We start from the raw sequence: 16311 nt of genomic DNA, 5'->3' as shown, positions 1-16311 counted from the left end.
AGTCAACATCATACCATTTACAATATTCATTCAAATCCTCTTGCATCCTAAACACACCGAAGCCTTTTCATCTCTGAAGCAGCTGTTATGAAGGCTAAAATATCGTGAGGTGTTGATAACGTGTCTTCCTGCATTGACGTGACAGAAGTGCTGTTGAGGGCCATCTGCTCCCTCTCAGCTGGTTGCCAGATCCTCCTTTAGGGAAGAGGCTTGCTCCATGAAGCTAATAAAACCCTGTGGTTCCTGAAACCTCTAGCCAGGTCAATACACAGTTGTCAGCGCCAATTAGGCATGCATTTAAGAGCTATTTAAGTGCAGTAAGCTTGTGGTTCAGTGTCAAATGCAAGTAATCCGAATGAAAAATAAAAAAAAAACAATGTTAAGAAATGAGAGATAGGCTGATCCCAACAGGCAGCCCAGACCTGGTCCTTTAATTTCTATAGCATCCTTTTCTCCCTGGAGAGCTGTATCAGTTAAGACACTGCACAATGCTTGAGTTATGAGGTCACATCCTGTCTTTGAGTCCAATAGAGAGCATTATAAAGGCCTTAGAATGAGCATAGTTTTAGTTTCCATATTGAATTGATGAATTTCATGTCAAATGGAAGAATTTATATACAACAGCAATGAATCGAACAAATATCAGATTAAATTAAATAAATTCGACAACTGCATCACATAACCATTGGGAAACTTCTTGATTCAATCTTAACTTTAGTATTTGTGACAAAATCTCTGCTTAAAATCTCACAGGATTTTAATTCCTTTTTTCAATTTACAAAAGTTTACATTTTCAACAGGGAACTATAAATTATCTGATGGGTGTTTTTACCTGAAACTTTACAGACACATTCTGAAAGCATAGAAGTCTTATTTTACATCTTGCAAAAAGTTGCTTTAAAGGGCACCTATGATGGAAAATCTTTTTTTAGGAGCTGTTTGGACAGCACTGTGTGTCCACAGTCATACTGAGGTGATATAAAGACAATAAGTCTCTTTTTAAAAATTTTCTGACGTTGAAATAAAAGACAAATCCGTCCCATTTCGAGGCCGACCGCAACATGGTGCAGCAGTGTAGTTTCCCCGCCCACCGAATTGATTAACATGTCTCCATAGTAACACATATAATCATATCCACAAGACAGGACGTGCGCACAGCAACTGAGATTAAAAGATCTGTTCAGCTTTCTGTGACCATCAATCATCATCAAACGTGATCAAAAATGATCTTTACAAGTTTAAAATGTTTATAAAACAGTGCATGTTTGTAATGAATTACAGCGATTTTACCGTCTTTATCACCACAGCCGCCTGTCAGTACAATTATAAAAGAAGATGCTTCAATTCCAGTTTGTGGATGTTAAGCCTGGTTTATTTTGTACATTGAACAAAACGGAAATTCATCAGTGGATATTAACGTGTATCCTGTCACATTTGGCGTGCAAAAACAGTGCAAAGTTTAATGCGCACGATGTGTGTGTGTGTGTGTCCACTGTGTGTTGGTCTCTGTGTGTGCTCATTTTGTGTGACTCATCGTTGCAACTCCACAACGAATACATCAAATAATCATTGGGAAAGTTCTTACTGTAGTATTACTCACAAAGGGTATGCGAGATCTGCTTCCTGTCTGTCACTGTGCATTTTATCTGACGCAGCCGAGGAAGAGATTGAGGAACACTAGCATTAAAGGCACAGGCAACGAAAAACAGCCACATTGAGTTTGGAGCAGAAAATCTTAATATTCAGAAAGGATAGTAAACAAATCTGACGGGTGTTTTGAGCTGAATCTTCAAAGACACGTTCTGGAGACACAAAAGACTTTTCTTAAATCTTGAAAAGGGGGTTAAATAGCTGCTCTTTAAAGAGAATACTTTAAATAGAAGTCTGTGTGTAATACGAGTTTTACTTTTTGAACAGAATTACTGAAATGAATCAACTTTTGTAGGCATTCTAATTATTAAGATGCACCCCTGAACACACGCTCGTCCACAGAAGCACACACACACACACACACACACGCACACACACACACACACACACACACTCTCTAAAAATAACAGAAATATCAGATCTAAGCCTTTTTGGTGAGGAAAAGTTGGTTGTCATAAATATTCAGATTTAACACTCTTTGCAATAAGATGCTGATTAGATTGGATTAATGATTGTTTTGAAGCATGAATAAGCCTGCATGAAAGCGGTTTCAAACTGCCCACCCACATGTACAGTCAGCAGAAGGCAGCTGATGTGCACTTATGTCAGGCAGTCACACAAAATGCCCCACATAGGAATAATTGCTGAGCAATACAATCAGTAATACATCCGGCAATAAGTGATGATCATTCAAGAATCACATGGTACAGTACACTGGTTTAGAATTTAGGTAACCCCAAAAAAAAAAAAAAAAAAAAACGTAGGGGATGATCTTTTGCTAAAGCTTTGCCCACCTTAGTAACTGTTGCCAATTTGCTAATTAAAAAAACAAACTTTGTTTATTAATATATAAGCTATATATATATGGTGGCTTCCTGTTTTTTTGTTGTTGTTTGTGTTTTTGAAAATTCAACTAGGGCATTTCTGGTGAACTGTCACCTGTCAAGATCTAAACAGCCTTCAAATTCTGCCTCAGGTCACTCTAATGTCAAAATCAAACGCCTGAAGCGTTTCACTGTCTTATATACACTATCCTTGTGACACAGTCTGCATTATCAGAAGTGTCTATTGAGGTAAACTCCAGACAAAAGTGTTGTGTCTCAAAGCAAATGAGAAAAAAATATATACATGGATATACGGTCCACATGGTGCAAACAAACAGCAATGTTTTGTTCTTCTTTAAAGTATGAACATTGAATTATATTATATATTTATTGAACAAGTGCTATTGCTTTATTTTATCAGCCAACCCTTAAAAAAATAATCATAAAAAATTAAAAATAATAAAAAAAGATTTATTGGATTTACTATTTTTTAAAGATAAGTGGTTGCAAACAATTTATATTTGCTGAATTTACACAAACAAATTAGGTTGAACATTACTACATTTTATTTGTTTGTTTAAATTCAGCCCATATAAATTGTATGTTGCAACCACTTACCTTAAAAAAAAATTGTAAATCTAATTAGGGATGCAACAATTAACTGATTACACCATTAACCACGCTTTAATTTACCAAGGTTGATTAATCGTAAAGGCTTCTTAACACGTTTGTGAACTGCTGCAACTAAACAAAGTTATGCCAACTGTGCCCTAGTTTAAAGTTCTGAGTTTGTACAAAATACGCACGCACACTGGATTAGAGACTGATTTTAACTATGGCTGAGGCTATTAGCTAAGGGCTGTTCACATATCCCGTCTTTTGCGCACGCAAATTTGTTATTTCCAATGGAGATGCACGGCTTGCGTGTGCATTGCGAGCAGCACGCTCACGCTTTCCAGGCACACATAGTTGAAAAAATGCAGGGTGTGCACCACGAGTCACGTGACAAGAACTGACCAGTCAGCTTCATACGTAATATATTACATATTTTATTATATATAGAATATTCACATTTCTACTTCAAAGAGAAAAAAATACAATGGGAAAATACCAAATATAGTTGATCAAAAGATCCTTTCAGGCAGATGTTCAGCAGCCTCTTACTACATTTGTTCTCTTTAAAAGGAAAATACTTTGCTAATATGTTGCTTAGATTTACATTAGACAAATAGAGTTTTTTATTTATTCTTATTTATTTATTTGTTCCTTGTTCTGTCAATTATTTTTTGTGTAAAATTAATGTGTTTAAAAGCCAAAAACTTTTGACTTATTTTTAAGTACAAAGAGAAATAGACTATTGTTTGTTTTTAATATTATTCAGTGCTGTATTATTTGGTTAGTGAGCAGCTATAAATAACACTTTAAAATATAAGAAGTTTTCCTGTGATTTACTAAACTAGTAGTGTTTTGAAATTAATGAATGCATAATAATCGTGTTAGTGAAACTGTGTTTATTCCTCAGACTATAATCATACAACCAAAATCTATAATCACTGCATCCCTAAATCCAACGAATCATTTTTTTCAGTGTACTATGCTGGCATTACTCATTATTATTGCTAAATTACTTGCTTTTGTTTTGCATTTTGGGCCTCAAGGTAGTTGCCTCACAGCAAGAAGACTGTTGGTTCGAGCCCCGGCTGGGCTAGTTGGCATTTCTGTGTGGAGTTTGCATGTTCTCCATGTGTTCATGTGGGTTCATGCCGGTTTCCCCCACAAGGCGAATTGGGTAAGCTAAATTGTTTATATGTGAGTGAATGAGTGTGTATGGATGTTTCCCAGTGATAGGTTGCGGCTGGAAGGGCATCCCCTGCCTAAAACATATGCTGGATAGGCTGGTGGTTCGTTCCGCTGTGGCAACCCCAGATTAATAAAGGGACTAAGCCGAAAAAAGAAAATGAATGAATGAATGAATGTTTTGCATTTTAAGAAACTGACTGACTCACACTGATTAAGTTTAAACATCTTTTTCATCTCATTTTTGCACTTGAACAACTAAATAGGTCTAACTATATTCTACTTATAACTATATTCTAATTATAACTGTCTTCCAATTATAAACCATGCACCACTGATGCATATAAACTCCAAACATTTTAAGATACCGCCACACAAATAAGAGGTAGTTCACCAGAAAATCTCCAGCTGATTTGTTTAATTCCAGGTATCCTTAAGAACAACCCATAAAATTTAAGCAGTCATTATTTTTTAACTTAAAATTATTTGTATATAATATTTTCTTTCCATTATTCTTCATGCATTGTACTTTTAATGATTCAAGACTGTGAGTATTTAAATATTTTAAATTTTTGGGTAACCTGTGTTTTCATGACACTGTACCACTTTATACTTAATTTGTGCAATATTCTTTAAAAACGATCAATCACTTTATGGCTTGCTTTAGCAAAGTATAAAAGCACGCTTAATCATGTTGCATGACAACAGTTGCTAAGGTAGGATTGATCAATAACATTAAGGAGGGGCAAAAAGAGATCACCCACAAAAAAATGATCATCATTTACTCATTGTTATGTTGTTGCGTAACTATATGACATAATTTCTTCTGTAGAACATAGAAGATATTTTGAGAACATTTGAGATACAATGGAAGTCAATGGTAACAAAACTGCCACAGATATCCTTCAAAACATCTTCTTTTGTGTTCAACAGAAATAATGAAAGTCAGGTTTGGCACGACAAGTGAGTAAATGATGACAATTTTCACACCTTCACATTGATTCCTATAGCCAGTTTCAAAGAAGAAAAGGTTTCTTTTAACAAATGGTCAATTGTCTTGCAAAGTAATCTTGGATCAACATGGAAAAAAAAATGTAATTGATCTAAACTGCATTACATTTTTCCATTGTCACTCCAAACTCCAACTGCATGCAATCAAGAAAAAAACAAATCCAAACGTCATGCTTTGAAAGGCAAATAGCAAGAGGCAGACGAGGCCATGTTATCAGATTAGAAACCTCATTCAGGAGCAAAGGTATAAGAAAGACAGACCACAGAAAGAATTCCTGATTATGCCAAATAAAGGGCATTAATCCCATCTGTCACTGCACACAGTCAGGTTTTACATACCCCTCAAATGTGCATCTTTTTTTCTCCTCTTTACATCCTGCACCTGCACAGCTGGGGTCAGTGGGAAGACTTCACATCAATTCACATAACAAAGACACAATCCAGCCCTAAAACAAACACTTCCCATCAAGACAGTGTGCAGCTTCTTCAATGCACGAGGCTGAAGTATAATAAAACGCAACATAAAATTACTAGTCTAGGTATCTAGTTTAAACAGCTGATGTTTTATTGCTGTTTAAAGAGCAAAAGAAAACGTGTGGCTACATTCCAAAGCCTATAGTAAGCTGCCTACCTAGATAGAATTTATCTACCTAGACCATTAATTTGATCCTGTAATTTATTCTGTTTCTAAAAAAATATTTAAACCAGGCTAAAATGGTCTTCCAGCCTGTTCTAGCCATAACATTTATTATTTAACCTGTTACATATTTTAAATTTGGTGGCATGACTTTGTTTACATATACACACATACAAACTTGTTTGGACATGGCACACAAACAAACAAACACATACTTCACATACATACATAAATACATACATATATACATACAATTCAGTCCTACAGCCTAATATATATTCCCCTGAGGCTTCCTGAACTAGGTTTAAAGACATTTGGTCTAGTCAGGTGGTTAATCTCGCTGACTAGCAGACAGGTGTCCAAACCCCACAAACCAGCCAACTGGGAAACCGACTGGTTTAAGATGTTTAGATGGAGCAGAATAGTTGGTTTTGAAGCACATCCATTACCTCATACAGAAAGACTACATTTCACTTGAATATTGGAGATTCATAATGAACATATTATTATGGACTTACTAAGCGGACCTCCAGGACCGACACCTTGCTCTTTGCACGCGGGTGGAGTTCCGCTCTGCCTCTCGAAGTTGCCTGGATTGGAGAAATAATCCCGTAGGCGCGGCAGCTCGCGTCCGGCTTCAAGGAGCTCGGTGTGCAGCTCCAGGGCCGTGAGGATGTACTGATCCCGGAGCAGCTGCGCGGCGATCGCATCTAGCGACACCCGCGTCTCCGCGCCGATCCCGGACACAGCAGCCGCCGAGGCGGGGATCCCGTCCACACTCGGGCTGGTGCGGTTGCTGGACAGCAGGGCGGCTGGCTCGGAGTACGCCGGCGGAGAGAAGGGACCGAGGCTGTGGCCTTGCGCTTCATCACTCGGGCTGCGCTCAGTATCCACGCCATCCTGCCTCTGCTCCGCTTCCTCCTCCGAGTCACTCACGTTAAACGGGTTGACATTACCCGCCGCCATTTTGCCGTAAGGTGTTCCTCCAGCGACCTGGCTAATGTGTGCCTCCGTCTTCCTGGACGGATGTCAAGAGCGCTTTATTGCTCCTAATCAACGGGACTTCGGGAAATATGCTTTGGTTGGTGGGGCCGAATGTCATTTCAGCACCCCGCCTCCTTACTGCCGAGAGTAGAGCGGAAATTACGTCATGCCCTCAGTGTAGATGGGATCCGCCAAACAGACGTGTGAAGATCCAATAACAAAGCATATGTCAAAACTCTACTTATCAAATGCAAATAACGAGCTGATGTACTAATCTCTGTCAAGACAGCGATATTTGATTTATTCGGAAAGCTCCATAATAATAATAATAATAATAATAATAATAATAATAATAATAATGTTTAATATTATTTTGTATAGGGAAAATAATTATACACAATAAAATAGCTATCTTTATATCTAGTTAAACACAAATATGTGCACATTAACAATGAAAACAACAGAATTTTTCCACGCCTGACCGAGGCGGCCTTAATTTGCACTGCATATGCTTGACATCAATGGATGTTCACGTGGCTGTTTGCAAGCTTATTAGTGGTTGTACACAATCAGGCATTTGTTTATGCCATCTGCTGGACTGAACTAAGCATAACATGTTTTCAGTTCTGGCTACCTGACCACATACAGTATGGTGCATTCATTGCTGCACAGTGATGCAGGCGATTAAAGTATATTATTTTTGCAGTTACTTCGGTACATATCTCTACTTAGAATGGGACTTCTCAAAACTGCTTTTTCATTTAGTCCTTTCATTCATTCATTCATTCATTCATTCATTCATTCATTCATCCATTCATTCATTCATTTTCTTTTCGGCTTAGTCCCTTTATTTATCAAGGAGCACCACAGCGGAATGAACCGCCAACTTGTCCGGCATATGCTTTACACAGTGGATGATCTTCCAGCTGCAGCCCATCACTGGGAAACATTTAGTCCTTTTTTGTTCAAATTAGGAAGCAGCTTTGAGAATTTCCATTCTAATCTGAGATACGTACCAAAGCACATGCAAAATCAAGGAGGCTGCAAAATATAAAAATGTGTTTTTATTTATCACATAAACCACATAAAATGTCACAAAACCATAAGTGTCAATTTTAGATTTTTTTTCACACATGCTCTGTGTCAAGAGCCTCATCATATGAAAACTGGCTCTTTTCTCTTCAGAGTTTTTTTATTTATTTACTGCTTATTCTGTTTTGGGAGAATATGAAAGTCAACATCAGCAGAATCAGCATGCACAGTAATATATATGATTATAACATGTGTATTTTTTTGCAGGGACTTTGGTACAGTACATATCTCTGATTACAATGGAAATTCTCAAAACTGCTTCTTAATTTGTGTAACATTTAGTCTCTTGCTTTTGTGCTTGTAACAAACAAAATATAATTAACAGGTAATGTCAAGGATGCTATGAAATATAAAAAATGTGTTATTTATCACATAAACCACACAAAATAGTGTCACAAAACCAGTCATAAGTGTCAATTTTTAAATATATATATTTTTTATTTTTATGGTATGCATGAAAACAGAAAAAATATACATATACACAGTGTTGAGAAAAATAATACATTACAATACTGAATTACTGCCCAAAAAACTAGTTGCATTCCTAGTTACTTTTTATGGTAAGTAATGCAGTATGTTACTTTTGAGTTACTTTTGTGTTACTTTTTCTGACCTGGCGGAGGCTTGATCTCTTTAAGAACTTGCAGGGTATTTTTTTAATAGAAGAGCTCTGCATTTAATGACTTTAGATATTATTACTTTTTTTATAAGTAATGTGTTACTTGGCTCGTATACTTAGAAAAGTAATATTATTTCGTAACTCGTGTTATTTGTAATGCCCATCCCCCAACACTGCATATATATATATATATAAAAATAAACAATAATTCAGACCTCAACTGTGTATGTGTAAAAAAAAATAAATAAATAAAAATTATATATATATATATATATATATATATATATATATATATATATATATATATATATATATATATATATATATATATATATATATATATATTTTTTTTTTTTTTTTTTTTTTTTTTTACACATACACAGTTGAAGTCTGAATTATTACACCCACCCCTCCCCTCCCCCCCCCCGTTAATTTTTTCCCCCAATTTCTTTTTAAGGGAGAGAACATTTTTCTGGACACATTTCTAAACATAATAGTTTTAATAACTCATTTCTAATAACTGATTTATTTTATCTTTGCCATGATGACAGTAAATAATATTTTACTAAATATTTTTAAGACACTTCTATCCAGCTTAAAGTGACATTTAAAGGCTTAACTAGGTAATTAGGTTAACTAGGCAGGTTAGGGTAATTAGGAAAGTTATTGTATAACGATGGTTTGTTCTGTAGACTATTGAAAAAATATAGCTTAAAGGGGCTAATAATTTTGTCCTTAAAATTGGGTTTAAAAAATTAACAACTGCTTTTATTCTATCCGAAATAAAACAAATAAGACTTTCTCCAGATATTATCAGACATACTGTGAAAATTTCCTTGCTCTGTTAAACATCATTTGGGAAATATTTAAAAAAGAAAAAACTTCAAAGGGGGGCTAATAATTCTGACTTTAACTGTGTATATATTTACTGCCACAATATTGTATATATTACTGGGTTGCAGGTGGAAGGGCATCCGCTGTGTATAACACATGCTGGAATAGTTGGTGGTTCATTCCACAGTGGCAAACTCTGAAATAGAGACTAAACCGAAGGAATGAATGAATGAATGTACATTATTAATCAAAAGAGTTTTGAGTTTGGATATATTTAGAGCAGGACATTTACCAAATATGGAACATAACTCATGGAACACAATCTTTATTTAATATTCTAATGATTTTGGCATACAACAACAACAACAACAACAACAACAAATCATTACCCATCAATGGACCCATAAATAAATTCCCATGCATCATTAACTGTTAGACTAGTTTTTTCCCCAATGGTCACATTGTAATAAATATAACTCATTAATAAAAATGTTAATGCTAAATTGTTAATGTTAATAATTAAACCATCACATATTGTCCACATTCACTAAGAAATGTTTAAATATCATATAAAAGGGAGTGTAGCGGAAGCTATAGTTACCATGGTAATTTTGTAAGAGCGGTCAATAAAAGTGGGGCTTTTATTTTGAAACTTACATCACAGTCAGCTGTGAGAACAACTTTTAAATGATAGATGACAGCGATCTCGTAACACTTACTTTTTGCTCACTTTTAAGACGGCCACGTAAAACTTCCACATGCTTAAAGTCGCATCGAACCATGGACAAGCTAAATTTATAACAAACACAGGCAAATGGTTAATAAACCGATTTATTGTTATAGCTTGCTATTCTTGATTTAAAGGAAACGCTCAGAAAGGCGGTCTCTGAAGGGCTGATCATCACAAGTGGTTTATTGAGACACAGCCATTGTGGGAGGTTGAGGAGGCGCGTGTTGTGTTGAATTGTTGCCTGACAACCTGCAGTCTTCTGCACTCTCATTTCCATCTCCATCTCTACTCCTTTTCTCCTAAACAGTCGTTTTTTTTTTTCATTTATGTGTCCAGAGATCATCGATAAGAGCCTCATCTGAAAACTAACTGCCTCTTTTCTGTCCAGAGCTTTTTTATTAACTGCTTATTCCGTTTTGGGAGAATATGAATGTCAACATCAGCAACTTTATGGCGAACACGGAAGAAATACCTTACATGGAAATGAAGGTGAGCAAAATGTCATAATAACTTTAGTAATAAAGAATGGTTCTTGAGGTAAACGTTTTGTTTATGTAATATATAATTCAAGAGAATGTTTTTGTTCTTTTTTCCGTAGACAAGTTTTGGTAACAAGGAGAACATCAAACCTGCTAGCAAAACCCAACTTTCACGATCTAAACAGACCAAAGGCAGGCTTTATTTCAATAAATGTACTTTTCAACATTGGATATTAGATTTTACAATAAGTCTATTTGATTTTCTTAATGCCATTGGAGGTGTTTCATGTTGTTTTCTTATTTCCAGAAGAGAGTTTTGGCCTCAGTTTACCTCTTGGAGACGATTATGAACGAAAAAAGCAGAAATTAAAGCAAGAGCTACGTTTAGATTACCGGCGATTTATGTCTGAGGTGCAGTGTGCTCTCTAAATATTATACCAAGCTAAAAAATAAAGTTAAAAAGTAAAGTAGTTTCGGGAAAAATGAAATAAGTGGTTCTGTTTACAGAGAAATCATATGAATTATAAGTGTCAGCTTTAAAAAATATAAAAATGCACACTTATTCTAAATTGTTCTTATTAAAAATATAAAAGAATAAATTACAAAAATGTACATTTTAAATGGTTAAAAAACTATTACTGGTAAATATGTAAAACTCAGTGAATAGAGGGATAGTGACAAATATAAAGATTTAAAATGAGAATTAATTAGTATTATGCAGCTACAACAAATCCTTAAATATAATCTTTTAATGTCATTAAATTATTCTTGTTTTAAAATATTATTCTATATAATTGTATTGTTTAGATGCATGAAAACTCCTTTTCATCTTTGACCCCTGTACTCTACCTATTTCTTTAATTTTTTTTCCCATTGCAAATTAGTGTCTGCGTTATTAATATTATTTACATAGTATGATGATAATATAATATAAATATAATTAATATTATCTGTTCAATTAATATGTAATATATATAATTTTTCCCCTTGATGTCTTTCATAGAAAAAAAATCTAATAATTGCTGATCCAGTTTCACAACAGTCCCACATGCTGTCTCTTCCCATAAAAGAACGGAGATCAGCGAAGGTAAATGTTTATTGTCCAGTTGTATTTGCAGGGATAAGCAAATTCTGCGTTTTGTTCCATTTTGTGTTCGGTCTGTTGCACAAAGACCCACCCTTTCTATTTGGCAAGACCTCAGTGACATGAAAAATGATTTGCTTACTCTGAATGGAGGAGGTATATACAGGCTACCCAGTATTGCAGGACTACAGATCTGTTTTGTGTACACATCTGAAATTCAAAGCATAAAAGAGGACATTTTGTTTATTATAACCATAGAAATGTCTTCTGTTTTGGTTCATTAATGTAACAGTTTGCTGATTCTAAATAGGAAAAGCTGCAAGATGAGAGAAACAAGGAATATAATCTGTTTCTCCAAAGGCAAGATGGAGAACAGAAAACAGTAAAAGCTTCAGTTACTTCTCAGGTTTGCATTAAAAATGCTATTTTTGTTATGTTTTATATGTTCTTTGCTTAATTTTTACTCAAAATATGAGATTATTTAATTAGCTTTTTTTTTTGCTCCTTTAAATGACTACTTTGTTAAAATAAGCTAAAACTATTCTTTTTTGTATTTTCTTCAAAACATTAAAATTTGTAAATAAATAAAACATTAAAAAATTAACATAATTATTTTGTGCTGGGATAACATGGACAATTTATGTTGGCATAACTACCTGGGTAGTACATGTGTAGTTCTCCAAGCTTACTTTGCATGGGATTGCATTTAGAGGATAAATGTTAATGAATACAGGCTGTCCGTGAAGTCTTAAGTCTTAAAATGTCTTACATTTTCAAAACAACATTTTAGGCCTTCAAAAGTCACTGAATTTACTGTGTTGAACTCACTGAAACATTGTATTGTAGGTCTTAAATAATTTTAAACAAGTCTTAAATTTCCTCTGTCCAAGTAAAGCTGCGAGATCCATCCAATCATCAAAGTTTTTTATTTCAAAGAGATACAGCAAATTCTCTTAATTAAAACCCATAAACTAAAAACAGTTACACAATTACTCGTGATAATAACAGAGCAACATATCCCTTTACATGATTTTCCATTTTTATAAAAAATTATTTACAGATAAGAGGCGGAGTGGACATAATGTTTATAAATAGACATGAAACTTAAGGTTTTATAACATAAACACATTGGGTTGAAATCTTTTGCACCAAAAGCCAACAAATACTGTATATATATTTTTGATTAATCGTGTAACTTTCTCCGTAATATACTTTTATCAATGTTAAACTTGTCATTTAAAAAAAAACATTTATGTTGAAAAAAAGTGTATACAACTAGAGTTTTCTTGTTTTGACACATTAAAATATGTGGCTAACAAATAACTACATTTGATTTTTGTGGCAAGCAAAATATTTGATTTGCCCAACTGGGCTATTATTAAAACTCCTTAGTGTTTAGCCATGTATAAGTCTTAAATTTAATCTATAATGGTCTTAAAAGGGTATTAAAAAGTCTTAAATTTGACTTGATGAAACCTGCAGAAACCCTGGAATATACTTAAAGAGTAAGAGTAAAAGGGTTGACAAAAAAAGTAGTCTTATGTGCTTTAAGTTATAATAGTAATAATAATAATAATAAATTACATATATACGGTGTCAAAAGAGTAGCACTAGGGCTGGCATCTTTAACAACAACTATTAACGATTATTTCTTCCCTCAATAAGCAATAATTGTGCTAATATCAGTTCTGAGATCAGCCACTTTTCTTTTCTAGTCCCTATGTTACATATAAAAACAGTAATTGTTTTTAAAGTTAGATGTTGTCGAGTTTTAACTCCAATATTTAACAAAACATTATGGTTGTTCAAATGAACAAATAACTGGTTTATCAGGAGTCAACTGTGTACATTTTTGATTTAAAAAATTTGATTCAACATGAATTTTGCAAATCATTCAAATGTCTGAAAATGTTTGTCATAAATATTTTAAGTTACACCAATAATGTAAGTTTGTTTTAAGTGTTGCCTTGAATCCTGTGATTCTCAGCATATGTTGATGATGTTCCTGTCAGGCCCTTGAGAGAAATGGCTTTGGCTCAATTACTCCAAAGCACCCAAAAGTTTCTCCAGAGGAACAAGCTCAAAGAACCAGTCAGAGCCTGCAGAACATTGTGTTCTCAAGAAGAGATGTTGCCACTCTGACTGAACCCATTTCAGGAGTGCCTAAGGTATCAAGACCTCGGAGACACTGGGAAGAGACGCCGGTTCGCTGGGGAGGCCCTCACCGAGATCACAGCAGCTCTGATGAGGAAATGGAGCTCCTGGAGAAGGAGAGGCTCCGAAACGAACAGGACAACTTTCAGGCAAAGAGGAGAGAAGGAAAACACGACAACAGCTCACACAGGTGCCTTTAAAGCTCTATATTTATAGGAAGTAGGAGCTTGAATAATATGCTCTTTAGGGACTTTCGTGTCAAGTTGAATGTATATTGGATAAACTGTAATTAGGCCCGCATGGAACTGGATTCTAATTGCATTTTTAAAACTTTTTTTTTGAAAGATGTTGCGAGGATAAAAAGTAAAGATTAATGAAGCAAAATAAAAAGTAGCATTTTGGGTTTATTTTTACAATATTTTCAGTTGCTTAAAAGACGTTTTATATACATTGCTGTATAGATTTTACACACATTGTGAACATAGTTCACTATATTTAACTGCATGCTAGGGCTGTGTGATAAATCGAATAAGGATTTGAAACGTTGCAATTAGCTAATCGCAAGAGGCTGCATGAAAATATACATGTTTCATATAATTTCCCCCACCCAGAGCAAATGCATGACTGCCATCTGTGTGTGACAGTCTTACTAGCCAATTGAGTCAGCATGCTTTTGTTCTGCCCAATCAGAATTGTGCGACCAAAGAAATCGCACAATAAAACAAACAAACAGAAAAGTGTGGACAAGTGAGATGATGGCATCTGCCACTTTAGAAGCATTAATAGACAAATTCATATCAAAGAAAAAAAATTATGTCTGTAATATGGGAATATCTTGGATTCAAAGTCACAGACACCACAAAAACAGGTAATTTGTAAGAGCTGTCGTAGAATTTTTGCCACAGCATGAGGAACTACAACAACCAGCACCTAAAAAAATCCTAGTGTCTTTCTAAAAAGTCAACTAAAAGTATTGCAAATAGCACTCAATCTAGTAGTAAGCAACAGCAAAGTACAATTTCAGAGTTGTTTGCAGCTGTTACACTATATGAAAAAACGTCACGAAGGCACCAGAAGATAACTAACGCCATAGCTCACTACTGTTTGCTCTAGAGAAAAATTTGTGTTTAATTTCTAAATATTTCTAAACACATTTGAATAGAAGTCGGACATAGTTAATATCTTTTCAGTTCCTTTTTTTCACTAAAAAACTCACAGCATTTTAGCAGTAAGAAGCTACGAATATTGAGCTGAAGCTTGACTACAAAATTAAATCGCAAATCGAAATCGCAAACGCAATATCTGCTAAAAAAATTGCAATGAGATATTTTCCCTAAATCGCACAGCCCTACTGCATGCAGTAAACTTGCAAGTCTGGTTGTTATTGTCTGCATTATATTGATCAATTTACATTTTATAGAAAACATTAGTATAAATTTGAATTTTTTTTCTTTGAAATTTGCATTTATAGGATATCGCCAGACCTTTATATACAATAAAGAAAATATTGACATTTTCAAACCCATACATAATAAATCCAGTAAATCCACAGAAAGAAAGCTTACTAAGGCCTCGTTTACACTAATATGTTTTATGTTTTTAAACACAAGTTTTGCTTGGTTTACACACCTTCCGTTTACACTACCCCGGACTTTTCAAGCCCCGGAAATGGAGCATTTTGGAAACGCTGAAGATTTGGTTATAAAACACTGCTGCTCCGTGTCAGTATGGATAGGGGAAAACGAAGAGATCTGAAAACAGGGCTGCAGACATTCGCCTCTGATTGGGACTTTTCCCTCAATATTAAGTGTACAAAGTTCAGTCTTTCACCCTTTCCTTTAGTTCAGACTTTGCAAGTTTGATTTAGAAAACAAACTCCAGAGGACACGTCGGGTAAATCTTTAAAGGGAACAGTGTACTTTATAACCTCATTCGCATCACTACTGGCTACGTTGTTTCTCTATCTTAACAATAAAATGAAAACATGATAAAAGAAACTGCCTATTTTCATTTTGATATTAACAACTTAACAGACACTAAAAATGTTGAGGCATCGTGTAGCTGCATATTTATATGATCTTCACTCTATGCATATTTATAACAAAACAGAGCCTATAACATTACTGCCTCCTTTCATTTTTATAGAAAAATATGAAACATACCGTCTCTTTTGGTGCATATCAGTTTTAATAATCAATAATGGCCATTATGAAAGTATAATGTACAATAAGTTTATACGATATAGGAAATAAAGGAAAGCAATCAGTCAAATGTGCAGAATCAGTGTACGTGGTTACATTAATATATTAAGTTATATATGCGCTCAGCCCAAACACCTGAGAATAAGTAATATATTCAAAACACCAAAAAACCGTTACATAGAGACAAAATGAATTAAATATCACGTTTAACAACT

At 34.6% G+C, this 16311-nt stretch overlaps 2 protein-coding genes across 9 annotated transcripts in view; one reads left to right on the top strand and one right to left on the bottom strand.

Moving 5' to 3' along the window:
* relch (RAB11 binding and LisH domain, coiled-coil and HEAT repeat containing) overlaps positions 1–7045 on the bottom strand; it is a 99110-nt gene extending 92065 nt beyond the window's left edge. For 5 of the 8 annotated variants that reach the window (XM_056450372.1, XM_056450373.1, XM_056450374.1 and 2 more), the window contains exons 1-2: positions 6438–7045; positions 5622–5672 (exon numbers count right to left, since the gene is read on the bottom strand). In XM_056450372.1, the coding sequence (XP_056306347.1) occupies positions 5622–5672; positions 6438–6885 (499 nt within the window). In that variant the 5' untranslated portion in view covers positions 6886–7045. The remainder of the gene's footprint in view (positions 1–5621; positions 5673–6437) is intronic. The other 3 variants (XM_056450375.1, XM_056450378.1, XM_056450377.1) reach the window with 1 other exon arrangement.
* A 3474-nt stretch (positions 7046–10519) lies between these two features.
* LOC130218425 (centrosome and spindle pole-associated protein 1) overlaps positions 10520–16311 on the top strand; it is a 44935-nt gene continuing 39143 nt past the window's right edge. The window contains exons 1-6 of the mRNA XM_056450617.1: positions 10520–10667; positions 10777–10849; positions 10965–11068; positions 11661–11744; positions 12052–12147; positions 13754–14085. Of these exons, the coding sequence (XP_056306592.1) occupies positions 10605–10667; positions 10777–10849; positions 10965–11068; positions 11661–11744; positions 12052–12147; positions 13754–14085 (752 nt within the window). The 5' untranslated portion in view covers positions 10520–10604. The remainder of the gene's footprint in view (positions 10668–10776; positions 10850–10964; positions 11069–11660; positions 11745–12051; positions 12148–13753; positions 14086–16311) is intronic.

Source organism: Danio aesculapii, chromosome 24 (genome assembly GCF_903798145.1).
Source record: "Danio aesculapii chromosome 24, fDanAes4.1, whole genome shotgun sequence".
NCBI lineage: Eukaryota > Metazoa > Chordata > Actinopteri > Cypriniformes > Danionidae > Danio > Danio aesculapii.
The sequence above is the reverse complement of the archived record's forward strand: the minus strand, read 5'-3'. Positions and strand labels throughout refer to the sequence as shown.